Below are 22,005 nucleotides of genomic sequence, written 5' to 3' on the forward strand. Positions count from 1 at the left end.
CCAAAGCCTCCGGAAACACCGTTTTAGCAGCATTCCTCTCGGGAGGCTGTATTTTTCCTGTCTGTCCTCAACATTTCTTTTGCTAGAACAACAGGCTCAGTTTTCCCTTCTGATAAATCTGGTCACCCTAAATATGGGGCTTTGAGCAAACAGGAGCGGCGGCCCCACGCAGTCCTCATTTCAAAATGCAGATTCACTCGGGCTGCTATTTTGGAGGTCTGGTTTCTTTCCCAGCACACAGTGGTTTTAAGGAAGAGGGAAGGGATCAGGACAGAACACTGGCAGGGGAAGGATGCTAGCACAGAAGACTCACCTGGGCAGCCTTTGTTTCCCAAAGTTCACAAAACATCAGCTCTTTGAGAAGCTCTGAGAAAAAGAAGGTCCTTGGGCACATAAAATTGGGAAATACAGGTTTACCAACCTCCCTCCTGGAGATCAGCATACTAAACATTGGAAGGCCTGGTAGGAAAGGAGCCTAACTGGTTTTGTTGAACTCAGTTTTCCCATCTAAAAATGTAGGCTAGTAAAAATTTGAAAAACGATGCAGAGCAGAAATTGCAAACAGGCACCCAATGGCCTAAAATATTCTTCAGATAGATTTGATTTGGCCCCCACAGTGCTTAAGTTTTTTTTTTTTTAAATAGTTGCTAGCACATAATAATGGAAATATTTCTCATAATAATCTGGATTTGGGTGTTCTTGGAAAGTCAGAATATCAGGAAACAACATCCACATTCTTGCACGACAGTGGTCAGCTGGACACAAGCCTGTGGTCTTTCCCTCAGCTCCCTGCAGCCCTCCTTCTTCTGGCAATACAGCTGGCCCCTGGCTTTGCTCATTTATGATACTTCCCTGGCCTGGGAGTCCCCCAAGTTCTCTGCTGTGGAGATTTCCTTGGGTGGGAGATGGTCTGGGTTCATCCATTCATTCGTTCAACAGATACTGACAGAGCTGCTGGACCCTGTGGATACAAGATGGATACCGCAGTCTCTGTCCTCTGCATTCCAGCGCTGGCATTCTAAGATTCTAGCTGTGAATTGCAGAATGAGGAGGGGGAGGGGTTGGGAGAGGGAAGCTGGCAAGGCCAGAACCTAAGTTTCCTGATTTCCAGCCCGGGTGCTGGCCAAAGTCGTCCCCATTCTCCACTGCCCAGAGGGGAGCTGCCACCGAAACAGCCACAGTGAGCCCCAGGGAAGAAGGCACTAACTTGCTCTGTGACTCAGACCAGCTCCTGCCCATCTCAGGGCGGGAACTCGTCTGTTTCCCGCCTCAGTTTCTCCAACTGTAGAATGACCTGGTTGGAACAGAAAATTACGCGCGTCCTTTCCAGGTCTGGCACTCAGAGATGCTAAGACTCCAAGAAAAAGGAATGTCTGATCAGGCCATTCCCGAGCTGTTCCATCGAATTCCAAGCAGCCCCGCTCCCTCCTTTCCCCCGTCCGGGCCAGGGCGGAGGCTGGAGCCAGAGGGCCGGGCCGGCCCGGCCGGGCTTCCCGCCCGGGGGCGGAGTCCGCTCGCCGTCCCGCCCCTCCACCTGGGGCTCAGCCCCGGCAGATGTTACAACTTTTTCTCATTCTCTCCCGCGGTGTCCCCCCACCAGGCCCGCCCAACCCGTGCCTCCCTCCCCTTCCCCACTGGGGTCCTGCCCACTTTCCTGCGGGGAGCCCGACTGTTCTCAGGGCTCCGGGTGGGGCGAGAGGCCGGGCCAGGGGCTGGAGGGTCGAGGGGAGGAGAAAAGGAAAGCAGAGGCGAGAGAAATTAGGAGGCGGGAGAAATCGAGGACTAGAAGGAAGAGGAGAGTCAGAGGATGGTGGAGAGCAGTTTTTGGAAGCCGCCACGCCGAGTCTCAGGCTGGCCCGGCTAAGCTGGGGGAGAGGGAGCGAGGGCGGCGCAGGGCGGGCGCTCAGGCGGCGGGAGGCCCCTCGGCTCCGGCCTGACCTCCCCAGAGCGCCCCGCTGCGGCCGCGCAGGACCGGCCTCGCTGTCGGGCCGCCAGTCTCGGACCAGCCTCTGGGCCATTCCCTGGGGCGCTGAGCCCTCTCGCAGCGTCCGGGCCAGCCGGCCGGCGTGCGTGCGGGCCGTGCGCCCTGGGCGCGCGAGGCGGTGAGGCCCTGGGAGCTCTGCGCGCCGGGACGCGCAGGCCGGCATGGCGATGCACGCTCTCACCGGCGTCTCTCTCATCAGCCTGCTCAGCTTGGGCTACCTGTCCTGGGACTGGGCCAAGCCGAGCCTGCTGGCTGACGGGCCCGGGGAGGCGAGCGAGCAGCCCTCGGCCGCTCCACCCCAGCCTCCCCACATCATCTTTATCCTCACCGACGACCAGGGCTACCACGACGTGGGCTACCATGGCTCAGATATCGAGACCCCTACGCTGGACCGGCTGGCGGCCGAGGGTGTCAAGTTGGAGAATTATTACATCCAGCCCATCTGCACGCCTTCGCGGAGCCAACTTCTTACCGGCAGGTAGGCATGGCCCAGGCCACTGGAGCTGGCCGTCCAAGCCCCCAATAAACCCAGTCGGGAGATTTCCCCTGCACTTACAATCCTCCATTGGGACCTGGTAAACCAGGGCTCGGGGCCAATTCTGTCACCAATTGGCTGTGTGATGATTAGTAAGTCCTTTGTCCTTTCTGGGCCTCAGTTTCCCTACCTGCACACTGAATCGTTTGGCTCATCTTTGAGATCTTCTCCCTCTGATGTTCTAGGACACTCAGAGTGCACACCATGGGGTCACCCCTTTGTTAGAGGAACACGCAGCCTCTGACACTTAGGTGTGAATGCTGCTCCTACTTACACACCCTGAGGCCCTGAGCAAATCACTTAACTTCTCTAAGCCTCAGTTTTCTTGTCCATAAAATGGGGTGAAAAACAGTTTTTGATCTTGAAACGGAAGTGGTGAGGGTGAAATGAGTTGCATGTGACCTGCTTGGCTGTCAATAAATGGCAGCCTCTATGTCATTGGAGGGATTAGGGTCACCAAACTGTTTGATGACTACATTGGGAAGATCCAAGGAATTGGTGGAGGAGAAAGACGCACACAGGATGCTGTGACCTGTGTAGACTGAGGCTAGTTACTTCATTTCTCCAAGCCTCTGTTTTTTCATCTTCCAAACTCCTGCCAAGTTGGCTGGCAGCCCGAGGGAGACATGCTTCTTTCTCCGTAAGGAGTTGTCCACAGGCAAGGCGGCAGGATTACAGGATTAAAAGGGCAAGGAAACAGGAGGTGGGGGTGTGGAAGGCAAACTCTGGCCACTTAGGAGAAAATCCTTTGGCAAGACTGAAGCTAATCCTTCTTGGATGGGGTCCAAGGCATGCTTTCTCCCAGGTTCCACCCAAAAGCTCCTAGCGTGATCTCAGGAACCAGAGCCTTAGTCTCCCTGTTTCCTGTATCAGAGAAACTGAGGCATGGAGTCAGGAAGGGTCCAAATCATCCTGGACCCAATTCAGGGTCTGTAGGAGAGGGAGCTGGGAGGCCGGTGCTTGGCAGGGGTCCTGGAGCTGGGAGTCAAATAGGTGCCTTTTCTTCCTCCACTCTCGTGCTCAGTGTTTAGATCCAGGAACAGAGAGAGAACAGAAGAGAGAGGAAGAGGGGCCCGATATGTGTTGTGGGCGGGGGGGCAGTGGTAGTGTGGTGCAGACCGGGGTTGACTAACCTCCAGAAGAGGGAGGAGGAATCTGCATTCCTGAGGGTTGTGCACGAGTTAGCATTTCTCTCCCGAGAGGTGACTTTTGGTTTAAGCAGGGCAATGAGCAGCCAGCAGGGCAGCCTTCCAGCCCCCTGATCCGCAGAGTTAGCTGAGCGTGGCTGGGCAGCGTCTGCCCTCCGCCCCCTGCAGCTGGCTGCATCTGACTGATGCTGACTGCTCTCATTAGTGTTTGTTAATGCATCCAGCCGTGTTTGGTGAAGCTGGAGAGGGCCAAAGTTTCTCATGTTACTCACTTGCAGACAGGCTTCGCTGACTCTTAGCTGGCCCACCCACTTTACAAACCAGCGTTCCATGGCGCCCAGCTCCTACGAAGAGAGGCTCTGCTGCCGCTCAGGGCCCTAGGGTACTTCTTGTATTGAATCTAATCCTTCATTAGCTCGACTGAGGTCTGCAGAGGCCACAAAAGGGAGATTCTGAGTTGCATAGACCAGGGTTCAAAGCTCAGCTCTGCCAGCTGTCTGAACTTGGGCTAGTTGCTGCCCTTTTGGGAGCCTCAGTTTCATCATCTGTAGAATGGGGATAATAATAGCCTTTCCCGTAGATTTCTTATGAGGAGTAAATGAAATAATATGTGGCATACTGTATTACAAATGGCAGTAGTAGCTAATGGTAGCTAACAACCATACAGATTTATGATAAGGAATCCAAAGCAGAAAAACCCCATGCCTGGGTTAAAGGTGTCAGGTATTCAGGGCTTGGCTTCACTTGAAAGAGTAAAGATGCGGGGCTCTAATACACTTGTGAAGTTCCACACTTCCTGTTTACTCTGGGGCTTTTGAGACTCCAGTAAAGGCAAGACACCATAAGCAGATCACAGAGCGCCCTGACCACAGAGGGGAACGGGATATGAGTGGGTAAGTGAGGAAGGCAGGACTCTGCTGACCATTTGCTTCGGCCTCGGGCGTTAGCCTGTGTGACTGACCCGGATCCAGTGGCCACATGAATTTATGGGCAGGCACATGAGAACCAGTCTCATAAAATTTGGGAACTGGAAGCTTTTTAGCGATCTCCCATCCCAACCAACTCACTGTTACACACCCGCAAACTGAGCCCACAACCCCTCGCCCCCCCCGCCTGACCTGGGAAGAGAAGTGGAGCCTAGTTTTCCAGAAAAGGGTCTGTGCTTGGAATCGTGTTCGAGTCCTGGCCCTGCCCCTCAGCCCTGAGTGACCCTGGGCAAGTGACCCTTCCCCTTCTCTGGACACTCGTTTCTGTTTAGAATGAGGTGAATAAACTAGGTGTTGACTTGGGTCTCCTCCAGCTCTAAAATCCTTGGAGTGTCATTCTTTATTCATTCATTCCATGAGGGATTGAGTGTCCTTTAAACGTCACCTGAGTGCTGGGAATACAGGGTTGAGTAAGGGACGGTCCCATTACATATCAATGGGCCCAAGAACATGTACAACTGAGTCGAATCCCATGGCTAAGTGGGACAGTGATGGTGTGTCCTAAATGCTGGTGGTACCCAGAAACGAAAGTGACTCACTCTTTGAGAGAGTAATGAGAGACTTTACAGTGGGGGTAACATTTGGGCTGGGCTTTGAAGAGTGAGTAGGAGTTTGCCCGGAAGAGCAGGACTTGCTCCAGGCACCATAGCAAGTTAGTTGCTTAGAGCTGAGGGACTTTGAAGTCTGGAGCCCGACTGCCTGGGATACAAATCCCAACTCTAGTCACTAATTGCATGACTCCCTAGGCAAGTGATTTAATTTACTGAGCCTCAGTTTCCTTACTGGGCAAGTGGGAATGATAATTGTATGCACCCCCTAGGTTTTAGGAGGTAAGGATTTAGTGAGATAATTCAGATGTCCTCCCCTCCTCCCACCAGGTACCAGATCCACACAGGCCTCCAGCACTCCATCATCCGCCCACGGCAGCCCAACTGCCTGCCCCTGGACCAGGTGACACTGCCCCAAAAACTGCAGGAAGCAGGTTACTCCACCCACATGGTGGGCAAGTGGCACCTGGGCTTCTACCGGAAGGAGTGCCTGCCCACCCGTCGGGGCTTTGACACCTTCCTGGGCTCGCTCACGGGCAATGTGGACTACTACACCTATGACAACTGTGATGGCCCAGGGGTGTGTGGCTTCGACCTGCATGAGGGTGAGAGTGTGGCCTGGGGGCTCAGCGGCCAGTACTCCACTATGCTCTATGCCCAGCGTGTCAGCCACATCCTGGCCAGCCACAGCCCCCGGCGGCCCCTCTTCCTCTACGTGGCCTTCCAGGCGGTCCACACGCCCCTTCAGTCCCCTCGTGAGTACCTGTACCGCTACCGCACCATGGGCAACGTGGCCCGCCGGAAGTACGCAGCCATGGTGACCTGCATGGATGAGGCTGTGCGCAACATCACCTGGGCCCTCAAGCGCTATGGTTTCTACAACAACAGTGTCATCATCTTTTCCAGTGACAACGGCGGCCAGACCTTCTCCGGGGGCAGCAACTGGCCACTTCGAGGACGCAAGGGCACTTATTGGGAAGGTGGTGTGCGGGGCCTGGGCTTCGTCCATAGCCCCCTGCTCAAGCGGAAGCGACGGACAAGTCGGGCGCTGGTGCACATCACGGACTGGTACCCGACCCTGGTAGGTCTGGCAGGTGGCACTGCCTCGGCCGCCGATGGGCTAGATGGCTATGACGTGTGGCCAGCCATTAGTGAGGGCCGGGCCTCACCACGCACTGAGATCCTGCACAACATTGACCCGCTCTATAACCATGCCCGCCATGGCTCCCTGGAGGGTGGCTTCGGCATCTGGAACACCGCTGTGCAGGCTGCCATCCGCGTGGGCGAGTGGAAGCTGCTGACCGGAGACCCCGGCTATGGTGATTGGATCCCACCGCAGACGCTGGCGGCCTTCCCTGGAAGCTGGTGGAACCTGGAGCGGATGGCCAGTGCCCGCCAGGCCGTGTGGCTCTTTAACATCAGTGCTGACCCCTACGAACGGGAGGACCTGGCTGGCCAGCGGCCCGACGTGGTCCGTGCCCTGCTGGCCCGCCTGGTGGACTATAACCGCACAGCCATCCCTGTGCGCTACCCAGCTGAGAATCCTCGGGCCCATCCCGACTTTAATGGAGGTGCTTGGGGGCCCTGGGCCAGTGATGAGGAAGAAGAGGAAGAGGAAGAAGAGGAGGGCAGGGCTCGCAGCTTCTCCCGGGGGCGCCGCAAGAAAAAATGCAAGATTTGCAAGCTGCGATCGTTTTTCCGTAAACTCAACAGCAGGCTGATGTCCCACCGGATCTGATGGGGGGAGGTGAGGATCTCTGACCCTTAGATGTGTTTCCTCCCTCTAGCCTGGCCCTGCTCCTTCCCAGGCAGGAGCCTGAGGTCAAGTCCAGATCTGCAGGGAAATGGAGGGCGTGGAGCCCCTCATTTGAGGCAAGGGGAGCTTGGCTTGGGGGTTGCGGGGAGTAAACTAGACTGAGATGCCTGGGTCCCGGTCCTGCCTCTCCATTGACTTGCTCTGTGACCTCGGGTAACTTGCATGAGCTCTCTGGGCCTCAGTTTCCTCATCTGTAAAATGAGCTCCAATGAGTTTGTGGCTCTGTGGTGTGGACCTGGTGCCTAGGGCAGTGATGGAGTTCCCGGCTGACCTTGCCAGCTCCCAGCTCATTTAAGGCCTTGCCCTTGAACCCTGGACCTCTGTGGTACTGCTTGGATGAGGGGCCACACAGAAGCAGCTCCAGCCTGGACCCTGGCCGAGGCCTGGTGATCTGGCTGCTCTCTGAAGGGATCCCCTAAGTGCTGAGGGTGGAGGTGCAGGGGTCAGGAGGTGACCTTCCTGGGTCCTCACATGGCCTGGGCCAATCCTGGGGCCGGACTGGTGGTGGGGGCATTGGGGCGGAGCTCTCCTTCCTGCCCCAGCACCGAGAGGAAATGGCCTGGCTGTTAACTGCTGCAGGATCAAGGGTGGTGGAAACAGCTGTGAAAAGAACCTCTGAACCAACAGTCAGGACACCTGGGTTGTGCTTTGACCTTGGACCCAGTCCTTCCCCTCTGGGCTTCGACTTCTCCATCTGCAAAGGGGGATGCTAGCCCTGGCTCTGCCTACCTCACAGGGCTGTGGAGGACTAGCCGAGATAACGGTTGTGGAGGAGGGCTTGAACTTGATTAAAATGCACTGACCGAAGGGAGGGCTGCAGTGCTGTCCATGAGCACATGTGGGTGTGTGCGTGTGCGTCCTGGGGGCAGACGTGAGCTGATCATCAGCTGAGTGAATGGGAGAGGAGGTGGGCAGCCTGGCCAGGAGGCGGAACCTGTGGGTTCTGGTCCAGTCCTGCTGCAGATCCACCGTGTGGCCTCAGGCAAATCCCAGACTCTGGGCCTCAGTGTCCCCCTGTGTGCACTGGATGATCTAAGAGCCCTCCCGACTCGGGCATTCGGGGCACTGCTGCGTGCGTGTGTTGCAGGGCACGGGCTGAGTGGTGGGGAGGAAGGGCGTGGGGGTTTCAAGCTTGCCTGCTGCATAGCGTGCCTCCATCCGCACACTGCGTTCTGCATATCTCCCTTCAGGTTCCAGCCGGCGCAGCGTGTGTAGGCGAAAGCCCTGCTGTGAATTTTGAAAATAGTTATTTTTGTCGCTGGCAAAGGAGGCCTGTTAGGACTCGTCAGCTTGTGGATGAGCGGGACGGGTGGGGTGGGGTGGGGTGGGGGGGGCTGGGTGCGGTGCAGTGGAGGGGGGTTCAAGTACTGGCTACAGAACCGCATCCCCACTGCAGAGGTGGCTCAGCCCAGGAGTGAGGGTCTGACCTGGGGCACAGGACGGAGGTGACCATCCGTGTCTTAGGGCCCTTCCTCCCAGCACTGCTCTCTTATCTCTTATGGCTTCCCCCAGCTGGAACCTTCCTCTTACTCTAGGATGGTGGGGCAGGGGCCAGGACTGGCTGAGGCCTCTGGACTCCAGCCACCCTCTAGCCCTTCTGCCTGCTCAGGAGGGAGACCGAGGAAGTCATCCATTGGGACAGCGTCTCAGGCCTCGCGTACCCCAGGGATGGGTTGTAGTCTGCCCATTATCCAGGATACTCCAGGTCTGCCAGGTGCTTGTCCCAGCTGGGTGGGCTGGGTCCCTCCAGAGTGGCTTGGAGCCAGAGCTCCCGTACAGCTCTAGGCTTGTACCAGTTGAGTAGAGGCCTCTCTCCTGCCTGCTGAGTTGGCTCTGCCCAAGATGGCCCAGCCTCCAGCTGCAGCCCTGCTTCTCTTCCTGGACCCCTTCCCTTTGGGGCCACAAGTACAGGATCATAAAAAGCCCTCTCTGTTCTCCTCTAGGCACCAAGGCCCACCCTTTGTGGCCAACCCTGCCCCAAACCTAGAGGGTCCAGTGGGGGCTAGCTCCTTCTCCTGATGCCCTGAGAAGAAGGTTCGGTTTAATCTCAGACCTGGCCTAGAGCTCACCTGGCTCAGGGTGCTACCTAACCCAGAACCCAGAAAATAGCCCAGGAGCCGCACTCAAGCTCCAGCATGCGACCTGGTCCACAGCCTAGCAGTCCCCAAGCCTGCCTAACCAGGGTACTGGCAGCTGGCCCAGGCCTGAGACGGGTGGAGCGTCTCTGGATGAGGAGTGAGCAGGACTCAGGGCATTGTGATGAGGGGCTCAGCCTGCTTGCTGTGGCTTCTGTTGTGTGCAGCCATTGGCATGGCTCCCACCTACCTCCTGTGGCCCCTGCATCCCCCGCAGCCAGGGCACCTGGGTCTGGACTTTGTGTCAGACCCATGACTAGCAGTGCCAGGCAGATGCTTTGACCACCTGTGGTGGGGAAGGGTGAGAGGGAGGGCGAACATGGGTCTTAGATCTTGGGGAGTAGAGCCCAGAGATGCCAGTCAGGCCCCCTCTTTCCCCATTGGCTGGACCAGATGGCAGCAGATCTGGCAGCCAGACGGGTTAGAGCCTGCCTGTGGAGTCCTGGGCAGGGACGAGCAGTCCCCCAGGAGCCAGGAGAGTGCCCCAGACCTGGCTGGAGGGGCAGGGCTCGAGCCCCACCCTGGGCCTCGGCACCCTTTCCACCTCTCAGTTGGTGCCTACTGGCTACCTTGGGACTTAAGCAAGTGGCCTTGCAGTGCCAGAACGAGGGAGGGCAGTGCAGGGTAAGGGAAAGAGCACTGTTCTGGGAGTCAGGAGTTCCAGACCATCATCCTGACTCTGCCCCTGACTTGTGCGGCTGCGGGAGGGCAGCTTCCTCTCTCTGGGCCTCAGTACCCCGTCTGTAAGGGGCATGGGCTCCCTTGAAGTCCAAAAGACCCTGGATGGGTAAGTCACATCACGTCTCTGCAAAACAGGCACCGGGTGTCCCTGTCCACGCACATTTGTCGTGAGGTATAAATAGCGCTTAGCACAGGGCCTGGCTCTAAAGTGGAAATAACTATTTCTCGTGTCCTTGGAGTCAGTGAAGGAACATCTTGTCCCCATATTTCTCAGGAGGAAGTGGAGGACCCAATGGGGAGAAGACCTGCCATAAGCACTCACAGCCAATGGCAGGACTTGAACTGGGGTCCTCTCACTGCAGGTCGTGCTGTGCAGACGCTGGCCTGGGAGCCATTGTCCTCTGTCCCTTGGCTCTCTGCTTCCCTCTCCCCTGCAAGGAGTGCCTCCCGTGTGAGTGCTTCCTGACCCCTGACTTCTCTCCCTTCTGGTTGCAAGCCTGGCATGACTTACTGCTGTCAGTTAACCGAGTCACCCTCCACCTAGCCCCTCCGCAGGATCAGTTCTCTCTTGGCCCACTTTCCACCGATTCTGCTCCCCATGCTCACTGCCCTTAGTGGGACAGGCCTGTGGGGACCCTTTAGATGGCACGTTTTCTGTGGCACCTGCCTGCGACCTGCAGGACCCTGAGGCCCTCAGGCACGGGCACGTGAGCACGTGTGTGGGCTGTGGAAGGGGGGATTGAAGTCGGCTGTCACAATGCTCCTGGGGCTCCAATCACCCACCCACCCCCTGCCATGGCCCAGGAACTTGGCCCTGGTCCCGTCTGTCCCTCCCCATCTACAGGGGTACAGCGTGTGTTCACGGTCGTGTTCCTCATCCCAGCGTGTCAAAGCCATGCTCAGCCACCTCCAGGGCTCCCACCCCTGGCCACCAGCCCATGGCATGCGGGCCTGCTCTTGAATACCACATGCGTGTTGCAGATGGGGGCACACGTGCTGGCTCGCATGCCTGCCATGGCCCTAGGGAGCGGGGAGTCTGGCAGGAACAGTCCCCCTGATGCAATCATCGGCTCATTCTCTCAGCACCACGGAGGCAGGGCTGGCTCCTCGCTGCCCCCCACCACCGGACACAGCTGCCAGCCTCAGCCTCGAGGACACAGGGGAGGCAGTGAATTAGTGGTCGTGCCTCTTACTCAGGGTGGCACTTATGCTCAGGATGGGGGCCTGTCCGGGGCAGTGCCCACACCCCTGCGCTGGGCTCTCAAATGTTCGGAGATGTGTGTGTGTGTGTGTGTGTGTGTATGTGTGCGCACAGGTTAGAGTTGCCAAGGAGACCTTTTCCTCTTCTCCCACCCGTTCCTCCCTCTCCCTGCTCTCCGGCCATCTCTCCATCAGCAGGATCCTGCAGCCTGGGCCCTGCCCATCCCCCCGCAGGGAGGGAAGGAAGAAAATGGAAAAACGAGAAAGTGAAAAGAAAGAGGAGAAAGGAGAGCTGAAAAGATAGAAGGATGTCAGAGAAGAGACAGATGGGGTGACGGATGGATGGGGCTGGGTTGGCTTTGCCCCCTGAAGCCACATAGGCCACCTCTGTGGTCCCCATCAGAGACAGGGAGAGAGCTGGCCATCTACACCTCCGTCCCTTCAAGTCCTCCTCTGAGTCACCGCTGGCTCTTCCTGTGACCTGGTGGCCGGACCTCCCCACATGCACTCTACGCTCTTCTGAGCGTGCTCCATGTCATCAATGAGGTGGTCAGCCAGCTCCAAGCCAAGCAGGACTACCACCTCCTTTGCAGAGAACATTAGATTCCCATTAATACAGCCTCCAGGCACATTTGCCCTTTACTTTACTTGTTGATTTCTAAAGCAGAGTTATCTTGGCACCTGATGAGCTGGACGCCTTGTGACCCCTACCCCTCTAGCCCCAGTCCTTTGTTCCACAGGCATTGCTGCAAACCAGGCCTGGGCAAGGTGATGTTCAAACCACAAGCTCAACTCCAGTGGGGACTCAGAGAATGGCACCCCAGAGTGCTGAAACCTGAAGATGGTGGTGTGTGCTTCCAAAATTCAGAGAGTGATGGGGAGGAGGAAGGACTTTGAGTCCCTTAATAATAATAATTGAGCATTTACAGTGTGTCAGCTACTGTGCTCATTTCATTTAATCCTTGGGACAGCCCTGGAGGTAGGGAATATTATTAAGTCTATTTTGCAGATGAAGAAACCGAGGCACAGAGATGTTAGGATACTCATCCAAAATCACACAGCCTGTAGGTCGTGGGGGCACTCTAACCACTGCGCAACACTGCCTCTTCTCTCCCCCGGGGCAGTGACTGAGGTGGCCTCAGTGGTCACTAAGCTCTCACATGTGGAAGCCGTCCCCTCCTGGGGACAAGCTAGAGGGTCTGGGGCAGGGAGGTGGCGGGGAAGCCCTTCCTCCACTTCCCAGCATACACTTCTAGCCTCTAGCGGTATTCTTTGCCCTGCCGGCTGCCCACTAGCTGTGCAGCCCCCGAGGACGGGCCTCTCTTCTCTGCCTCTGAATTGCAACGTTGGCGGCAGAAGCGGGAAGCATATTGTGCACAGAAACAAAACTGAGTGGTTTTTCCTTTTTCCGAAGGTGGTAATGGTGCAATTAGTGGCTAAGCCATTACCCCCTCCCTTGCTCGCCTCCCCCCCCCCTTTCCCTCTGCCTCCCTCCCATTTCTCTCCTGGGAAGAAGTGGCTGCATCGGAGATCCAACCCGTCATCCTTTCCCACCCCCGACTCCCAGGCAGAGGGGCAGAGTTGCAAGGGGGACCCAGATGTCACACCGGTCCTGAACCTGGGGTAGTAAGGCAGGGACCTGCTGGGGTTGGGAATTACCAACAAGCAGACAAGGTATCCAGAAATGAGGCGACCAGGAAGGCAATTGGGAGGTTCAGAAGGGGTGGGCTAGAATCCCGAGGGTTTGCATCCTAGATCCTTTGATCTGATCTGTGCCTGTTGTGGGCTACTGCTGGCGTGAGGCCTCAGCCTGGTGGGCTGTGAGACGAGCTTGAGCGGATGGGTGGAGGTGAAGGGTCTGAGATTCTAAGTCCAGGCTGGAGCGATAGGGGTGGTCATGGTCCTGCTTTAGACCTTCCTTTTTGCCTTCTAGAAATGAAAAAGAGGGCTTGTGTTTACATACTTCCCAAAGGCCTCCACAGCCCTTAGCCCACTCCATCCTCGCAGCCTTCCTCTGCAGTGGTAGCTTTGTTCTGTTTGGTAGAAAAGGAGCTGGAGGCTCAGAGAAGGACAGTGACTTTCCTAGGGTCACACAGCTAATAAATGTCAGAGCTGGAATCGAACTCAGATCCTTAAACTCCAGTCCTTTTCCATCTTAACCCCCCAGCCTTGGGATGAGATCTTGGGGCTGTAGATATGGCTGCTGCCCTGAAGAGTTGAAGTTGGCAGGAAAAGTGTCCACAAAATTTTGGAATGAGGATTTCAGGGCAGGTCCACGGCCACTCCCCTCCATGCCAGGCCACACTTCCCTCCCCACAGCCTCCTCCGCCTCTTTCACCTTGACTCGAAGCACAAGCAGAAACTGGGACATGAGCCCCAGGAGACCAGATTTCCATGGTCCCTCTGGAGGCCTGAGGTGGGGGAGAGGTTGCAAAGAGGCTTCAGGAGCAGACCAACTGTCATGGCCGTGAGGGGTAGGGGTGAGCAGGCAGCCAGGGCTGTTCCCTCCAGAATCCTGGTGTCTTCTCTGCACTTCTCGCCCAAGCTGGAGTGCCAGTGTGATGGACAAGGTGGCAAAGAGCAGAGAGGGCAAGAGCAAAATAAGACAGGCAGAGGCAGAGGCAAAAGAAAAAAAAATATAGAGGGGAGCAGAGAGACAGGTACAGTGATCTACTCAGAGAGAGGGATCTCCATGAATTAGCTATCAACCGATAGCTGTAAACCTTAGAACCCAGCTGTTGCCAGGGCAACGGGGCAATACCTGTCTCCCCAGAGGAGATGAAGTTGCCAGGGTAACTGCATCCTGTCTTTCCTGGGGACCATCCTGGAATGTGGCACCCACTGACTGTTACCATGGCAACTGCCTTTTTGCCCCACTTAATCCCATCCTGTCTGCTACAAGGGCCCCACAGTTGGAGATGGGGGAGGTGGGAAGAGAGAAGATCACTTGTGGACTAAGTTTGTTCTCTTCGCCTCCTCCAGCCCCGCCCTTGGGCCATCACCTCGGGGGAGCTGGGGCCACCCACCCCCGGACCCACAGAGGCCTGCAGTATTGTGTGCAGTAGGGCCAGGGCGTCCCGGAGCAGGTTTCACAGTGGAAGGCAGGCAGGTGTTGGGGAGGCAGTTACCGGGGCAACGGGAACAGGGCGTTTCGGAGGTGGTTGCCATGGGGACCTGGATGCTGACGAAGGCTCGCGAGGCTGTGAGCAGCCACAGTGCCCTGCTCAGAAGCCCTGGGCTCGTCAGTCAAGCCGGTTGTCAGTTCGCACTCGGCAGCAGGGGTAGGCGAGTGGCCCCTAGTTCCGGGAGCAGAGCAGCAGCGCCCCAGTCCTGGTCCTCCAGCCCCGAGCCTCGCCTGCCCTCCCAGCGCCAGGATGGCCACCATCACCTGCACACGCTTCACGGAAGAGTACCAGCTCTTTGAGGAACTGGGAAAGTGAGTTGCACCTCAGAGAGTCCTGGAGGGTGCAGGGGGTCAGCGTCATGGGCGGAGGGTGTGCACCTGCCGTGCTTCCTGTGCACACACAGGGAGGAAGGCTGCGTGTGCTTGGGGGCACTTGCATGTGCAGGGTGCCCAGAGCCGGGCATGGGCATGTTTGCGGGTGCACCAATGTGCCAAGGCCAGCCAGGCATGTGTGTCTAGGGGTGAAGTGTTGACAGTGCATGTCAGTGCGTGCGTGCACGCACACACAAATGCACATCACCTGGGCACACACAGATTCTTAGAAACTCAGGGTTAAAAAGGGATCTTCCCAATCAACTGAGTCGAAGGCTGGACTCCCCTGTCGAGTTTCTCTTGAGGTGGCCATCTGGCCTCAACGTGGATATCTCTGATGACAGAGAGTTCCCTACCTCCCAGGTAGTCCTTCCTGACTCCAGACACCTGCAGTCGCTGTGCAGAGTGGCGGACTTCTCCCTGTAAACACATCCCTCCCCTCCTTCCTCCTCCCAGCTCCTCTGGAAGTGAGGGCATCAGTACAGCAGGGGTTAATAACTGAGCGACGACCGACCGAGGAGGCTTCCTGGGCATTTGGAGGAGGGGAGGGGCAATCGGGCTAGTTGGAGGGGACACTGCTGTTGCAGAGGCTAGTGGCGCGAGGGTGCCCCAGCTCTGGTCCCTGGGCCAAGTTGTCCAGCCCCAGAGCTCATTTTCTACCTCCGATGACTAGTGTGGAGAGAAGAGTGGGAGGATGGGGGGAGAGGGGAGCCCCTTGGGGTAGCCCAGTAGGCTGTGGCGTGTCAGGGAAGCGTTCCTGGATGTCCCCAGCTAGGTTGGCGGAGGATCTGGGATGGGTCCAGGGTAGGGTGCAGTTTGGGGCAGAGTTTGCCCTGTGGGCAGAGCAGCTCCAATGCCCTGGGTGGTCCCTGCTGTAGCAGCAGGAGTGCGGGGGAGACGGGCCCTGTAAGCAGGGACGTGCTGGTGTGAGGTCTGGCTGTGCACACACAAGTGTGCATTTTAATGTGTATTGTTGTATAAGGACTGACTCGGGTACACTGTGTGCACTGAAAGGGTATGCGAGTGTTCATGTGTGTGCGCCAGGAGGAGATGCTGGCGTGTGTTTCATGTGTCAGTCCTGAAAATGCGAGTGTGCCCTGCAAGGGTGCCTGTGTGTGAGTGGCATAAGGGGTGCTGTTGGCTGATTTGCATGGGAGTGAAGGTGTGAACATGCATCACTGTGTGTGCACATGTGTGGCAGGTCAGAGCTGTGTGCACATCAGCAGGCAAATGTGTGTGAGGTCTGGGCGTGTGCAAATATATGTCTGTGTAAGGATGCAAATATATGTGCGTGGGACTTCGGCACAGTGGTGTCCCTGTGAGGTCTGGATGTGCACATCCTTGTGAGGACTAGGGGGCGTGAACACAGGAAGGTTTACGTGTGTGCATGTGGGGCCTGGGCCCACAGGCTCGGGTGGGAGTGTGGGTGTTGTAGGCATGTGGAGCTCATGCTGGTGTCTGCCTATGCGTGGGAGGTGGGCCTGTGGCCGTGTACAAGTAGGCTGCCTGCACACACACATACACGCACACACGCTTACACACCAGGCTATCCTGACACCTGCAGGCACATGCCAGCTCCCTTGTACAGACACACATCCATGTGCAGACATGTGCTCACTCTTGTCTGCAGACTTCCTGTCTTTCTGAGTGTGTTTTTGTGCTGGGGGCAGGGGGGTAGCAGGAACAAAATGTTTAGGGCTGCTCTGGAGGATGGGCTGTCTGCTAAACTTGTGCAGAGCCCCCGTCTCAGCTGGTTTCCAGTGCCCCCTGGAATCCAAGGATGCCCTGATTAGCTGGGAGCTGCCTTTCGGGATGCGACCCAGGCTGGGTTCTGGGAAGACTGCATCACAGAGTGTGTGCCGAGGAGTTGAGATGTGACTCAGGCCCTCAAAGTGAAAATAAAAGTGATATTTTGCCCCAAGAAGAGATGGATATCATGAGGACGGGTGCTGTGGGGGCGACTTGGCAGAGAAAGCCTTCATGAGCCGTCTCAGTCACAGTGGCTGCCAGGGCGCCTGGAGGGACTGGGGCAGGGGCAGAATTCCAGGGGATAGGGAGCCCTGTTGTGGCCACGGCAGGAACACCAGGGGTGGCAGGCATGGCCAGTCCTTGTCTAATCAGTTCTGGCCCTCTTCCCTCCAGAACCACTGGTGCTCTTAACCTTTTTTAGGTCACATATTCCTCCAGGAATCTGATGAAAGGCTAAGTCTGCATTGCCCAGAGAAATGCACAAACCTACGAAATGTTGCCTGTAACGTCAGGAGCTTGCAGGGCATGGGAAGGCTATGGATGGGCCTTAGGTTAAGGATGCTTGGACTGGAAAAAAGGGGATGAGGCTCCACACCTCTGAGTGGCCAGGGTACCACTGAGGACGGGGAGCACAGCGTGGCAGCTACAGTCCAAGCACCCAGTGGAACAGGTAGGGGCAGCACCCAGCAGAGGGCGCAGGTTCTGGACCTCATCACCCATAGCTTTGTGATACTGGGCAGCTATGGCGCCTCTTCCGCCACCTATAATCTGGAGATAAAAAGTCCTGTGAGGGTGAAATGAGATGGTATGCGTGAACACACGGTGACAAGCTTGGCACACAGTGGGTCTTCAACAAGAGATGGCTGCGGGATCATTGTTGCCCCCAAAGGCTGGGCAGACTGGAGCTGGGGCTGGGGGCTGCCACAAGTTTACCTTTTGCCTGGAGTTTGCCTGGCTGCAGGAAGGAGCTGACCAAGCCTTGCCCCTCCTGGGCTGTCAGGGATTCAACAGCTCCTCTTCTGTCAGGAGAGGCAGCCAAGATGCCTGAGGGCCCATCCTTCCATTGGTGACCCGCCATGCCTGCCGGCTAGGACGCCGCAGTCACCACCGAGAAGCTGAGCTCCCTTCAGATCACTGGCAGAAGCAGCTGGGTTGGCCCTGCAAGGGGACATAGGAGCCTTTGGACCTCCTGCAGGCCCTGGGCTGCCCAGCGTGGGAGGAGGGCATGTGCCTCTCCAGGGCTCCCTGGCGACCTGCCCAGTGAGCCTGGCTCGTGACTGCAGGCCTTCGAGGAGCCTGGGGTAGAGCTAGCTAGGGATGCAAAAGGTGCCACCCCTCTCCCGCCTAGTGGGCAGCCGGCTGGATGGCCAGGGCTTTGGGGGCCTCTTGATGCTGCTGGACAAAGGAGCCACTGCAGCATATGCTCCAGATAAGCCAGGAACTTGATTCCAGGTCCCCTAGAGGGTTGAGGTGGGGCTGCCTCTGGGGACCCAGAGACTAGCTCACTCCCTCCTCTCTTGACCCGAATCCTCCTTCCTCCCAGGGGACCGGGGGACGGGAGAAATGAAAGCCCAGACCTCAGAGGCAGAGCAGCTTGTTCGGAGGTGGGATGCAGCAACGCCAGCCCCAGGGTCAGGGTGGGCCTGGGCAGTGGGGCCAGAGCTCCTGGCAGACCAGGGTCAGGGGAAGGGGTCAGGTTCCAGGCGGTGGAGAAGGAGGACACCTCCTCCAGCCTTGGACACTCTCAGAGCTTTGAGTCCTGCTCCCAGGAAAGGTTAGAGAGGCAGAGGGTTGCCCTGAAGCCTGTGTAATCACTGGGCTGTGCAGAAAAGGAGATTTTACTGGAGAGAGGAAGAGGGAGGGAGGGAGAGAGACTGGAGAGAGTGCAACCCACTCTTTCTCTCTAGAAACAGGCATCTGAAATTGACTCTAGGGCAGTGTTGGGGCTAGGGGAGGGTCCCAGGGGCCAGCAAGGTTGGCAGAGACAGGGGAAAGAGCTGGCCCCGGAGCCCCCCACCCTCTCTTACCTCCATGTATTTGTATCATGGCCTGGGCTTGAGCTGGACTGATCAGTGGGGGACACTGGGGCCCAGAGGTAGCTCCCTGCAGTGGGGGGGTCCAGGGTCCCGGGTGCTTAGGTTCCTTCTTGGATGCAAGCTCTAACATCTGCAAAATGTGTTTAGCAATCCCGCCCTTCCCTGGCAGAGCTGTTAGGGGGATCAGTGGTGTAAGACTGGAGAGAGAGATGTTGGACATTGATGCACCACCCAGAGCCGACGGCTGTGCTTTTACTTTGCTTCTCATAACCTCTCACATTCACAGCACTTTGGGACCAGCAGGCGCTTCTCCATCCATTAGCTCATCTCTGAGGGAGGCAGAGGGCTTATTCCTCCATCTTACAGATGAGCAGACTGAGGCTTGAGGAGGTGGAATGACTGGCTCAGGAGGCTGGTGACAGCCTTTGCACCTGTATGGTCTCCAGCACCCTGCATATGGGTGGAAGTTTGAGGAGGGGGACCACTCCTGGTGCTGTGTCTAGGGGACCCTGCTAGGGAAGAGGGGCAGTGGCCTTGTGGACGAGGGAACTCTGAGCTGTCGTTTACTTTCCAATCATGATTCTGCCTCTAATTTTCTGGGCCACCCTGGGTGAATCTCTTGTCTCTTGTATACCTCAACTTTGCATCTGTAAAATGGGGATCAGAATACCTCTGCAGGGGCTCGAATGACCCATTAGAGTTGCTTCCCTCTGTAGCCTCCCTCTGCAGAAGGCACACACGGGAAATTTCAGACTCTCACAACATCAGGACTGGAAGGACCATCGACCCTGTCTACTCATAGCATAGACAGTGAGCCACCAGCCAGGGAGAAATGGTTTGGCCAAGGCCACGGGGAGAGGCCATGGCAAAGCCAGGGTAGGGGACCACATGGTGTGCAGGGGCCAGAGGGCAAGGATGGGAAGTTGGGGTGCAGGTCCTCAAGGAGGGGTGGCACGGACAGGGGAGGGGACAGCCTTTCCTCCCTCCCCCTCTAAGCCATCAGAGCCGCAGGCACGCACATGTTCTGGTGCATGCCGCAGTCCTCCGCCCCCACGCAGCCGCCCCCACACAGGCTGAGCCACACTGACACTGTGCCGAGCCTTCCTCCCGCCTGCCTGCTTCCCTACACAAACATACAGTGACACTGCTGCCGGCACCCCTGCAGTCTGGGGCCCCGGCCTCTCTGTGGAGTGAGGGCAGAGCCTCGGGATGCGACGCCTGCGTTCTGTCGCTCGTGCACACACACAGGTGCATATGGATGTACACACACACTGGCTCCAACAGAGCATTGAGCACAAGTCTACCTCCCAGTAAAGCGAGAGCAAGATGGTGCTGGCTGGGCCTCTGGGCTCTGCTGTCTGTCTGTCTCTGTCTCCATCTCTCTCTGTCTCGGCCCTTCCCTCTCTTCCTTTCTCTATTTCTCCCTGGTCTCTGGCTCTGTTTCCCTCGCTCCCCTTCCCTCTCTTCGTGCAGGTCCTTTGCCATAGGCCACCCTCTCCTGCATGCATGTTGCCCGTGTCACATTCTCTTCTGAGCTTCTCCCTGGCACAGCAGGAAGCCTGCACCCCAGGCCAGCCTGGCGCAGCCCCCAGAGCATGTCACAACCTGCTGAGGCCAAGCCCAGGCACTCGAGGTCCTCGTGGGGCATGGCTGCCCACTCAGGCATCAGGTGGGGCTATAAGGCCAGTGGGATTTTCTGTGCTGGAGAAGAGTGCGGGCCTTGGTGTCTTGGGGCCATGTAAAAGGAGGAACTTGTCTGTGACCCTTGCATCCACTCAACAAGTATTTCCTGAGCACATACTCTGTTCCTGGCCCTGGGCTGAGCCCAGCAGGTGCCACATGCAAGACTTATGCAGTCTCCACCCTCTTGGGGCTCACGGTCTACTGGGAAGCGGACATTAATTAAATCACTTCAGAAATTATTTAAATGCAACTTTAGGGGCCATGAACACAAACAAGGAGCTATGAGCTGCAAAGAGACCTCAATTAGTTGGGGTGAGGGAGGGATCAGGGAAGGCTCCCCTGAGGAGGTGACATTGGGAAGCTGGAGGCCAAATAAGAGTTAATCAGAGGGAAGAGGGTGGAAGAGTGTTCCTCAAAGGGGGAACAGCACAGGCAGAGGCTCTGAGGTATGTATTTTGGTGGAGCATGTCAGCCCTGGGGGGATTGAGGGGGGTCCCACTTTTCTTAGGTCTGCTCAGCCTGCCCCCAGTTTTTAGATGCCTGGGATCTTGAAGGATTATTAAAAACCTGTAGATTGTCTAGAGAAGGGGGGCCAGGCAGGGTGGTGAAGTTCTGGAAGCCATACCAAGTGAGAGAGGGCCGAAGAGCTGGGGGACTTCAGCAGGAAGAAGAGACCCTCGGGGGCGTGCCCTCCCCTCTCATCTCCGCAGGGATGTCCTGATGCCCCAGAGCAGAGAGCGCACAGCCCTGCGTGGCCCTGGAGGGCAGAGCAGGGCCAGGTCTGCAGAGTGACAGGGAGGTAGATTCCAGCTCAACATCAGAAGACCTTTCTAGTGGTCAGAACTGCTCCTCCAGGTGGACGCGGCCTCAGGAGACAGTGAGCGCCCTGGTAGCAGAGAAATGTGCATTCATTTCCAGCCCTCGTCTCACCCCTGTGCCTCCATCTCCCTCCTGCCCCACATCCCTGACTTCGCCCAGTGAGATGCTTTGCTGCAAGCATGAAGTGGAAGATGGTTTAGGGGCCAGAATATCTTCAGTCTCACTAGAGTATCAGAGTGATATTCCCCTTATTCTCCCTTGTCTTATGGATGGGAAACTAAGGCCCAGAGAGGGCCAGTGTCTTACCTAAGATCACACAGCCAGTGACACATGAGAATTGGGCACTCCAGCCTCTTTCTAGTCCAGTGCTTGGCTCTCTTACCCCTTCGAGCCCCTCTCCGAACCTCTCAAACCCTTTAGAGTGTGCATGTGGACAAAGGCAGGCCAGGAGGCCATCTGAGGCTGGGGACAAAGCAGCTACTTGGCATTTCCTCTGCTTTGCCTGCTCTGGTCCTGCCTCTGAGCTCTGTGAGTATTTTTCTATTTTCCTTTTTGTAACCCATGCAAACCAAAACCGTGCAAGAAAACCCATGCACAGCCAAAACAAGGAACATGTTGGAATTTCTGTTGGTTCAATGTTCCCTGAAGCAAACAGAATCTTCTGGTTCCCAGGCCTTCTGTGTCCCCCGTGAGACTTCTGCTGGGTTGGCGTAATGCAGGCCTGTGGGGTGCAGGACGGCTCGAAGATGCCGTGTCCCTGCAGCATCTTTTGGAGTCTGGGCCTGGGCAGCTGCAGCTGGGGGTGGGAGGAGGCGAGATGTGTGGCTTCAGTAAGAGGTCCTAGGATTTTCTGGCTGTAAAATGCTGTCGTTTGTGAAGTTCTGGGCAGAGCTGCTGTGGTGAGCCGGGGAAAAGAGAGAGGAAGCCAAGCAAAGGAGGTCCTGAGTCCCCAGCCCCTATCTTCCCTGATCCCTTTGCCATTTGGGGACCTGCACAGCTGTGTTTTGTTTGTCTGTTCTTAAGAAAAGGCACTGCTGCTTACAAAGAAATAAATAAAGAGAAAGAGAGGGCTTAAAAGAGACTGATCAACAGGTGATTTCACAGATGGGTAAACTGAGGCTCCAAAAGGGAAAGAGAGCTGCTTGAAGTACATAGAAGTGGGTGTTGTGGAAATGGGATATTCCTTTTG

The 22,005-nt window shown here is 56.9% G+C and overlaps 2 protein-coding genes across 3 annotated transcripts in view; both read left to right on the forward strand.

The window, feature by feature from the left end:
• The first annotated feature begins 1,616 nt into the window (after positions 1-1,616).
• Positions 1,617-7,906, forward strand: ARSI (arylsulfatase family member I). Its single transcript, XM_046665494.1, has 2 exons — positions 1,617-2,462; positions 5,532-7,906. The coding sequence occupies exons 1-2, from the start codon at positions 2,146-2,148 to the stop codon at positions 6,937-6,939; spliced, it is 1,725 nt and encodes a 574-aa protein (XP_046521450.1). The 5' UTR covers positions 1,617-2,145; the 3' UTR covers positions 6,940-7,906.
• A 6,486-nt stretch (positions 7,907-14,392) lies between these two features.
• Positions 14,393-22,005, forward strand: part of CAMK2A (calcium/calmodulin dependent protein kinase II alpha) — a 59,962-nt gene continuing 52,349 nt past the window's right edge. For both annotated transcript variants that reach the window (XM_046667593.1, XM_046667594.1), the window contains exon 1: positions 14,393-14,469. In XM_046667593.1, coding sequence (XP_046523549.1) covers positions 14,408-14,469 — 62 coding nt within the window. In that variant the 5' untranslated portion in view covers positions 14,393-14,407. The remainder of the gene's footprint in view (positions 14,470-22,005) is intronic.

The sequence above is a fragment of the Equus quagga genome, chromosome 7 (genome assembly GCF_021613505.1).
Source record: "Equus quagga isolate Etosha38 chromosome 7, UCLA_HA_Equagga_1.0, whole genome shotgun sequence".
NCBI classification, from domain to species: Eukaryota; Metazoa; Chordata; class Mammalia; order Perissodactyla; family Equidae; genus Equus; species Equus quagga.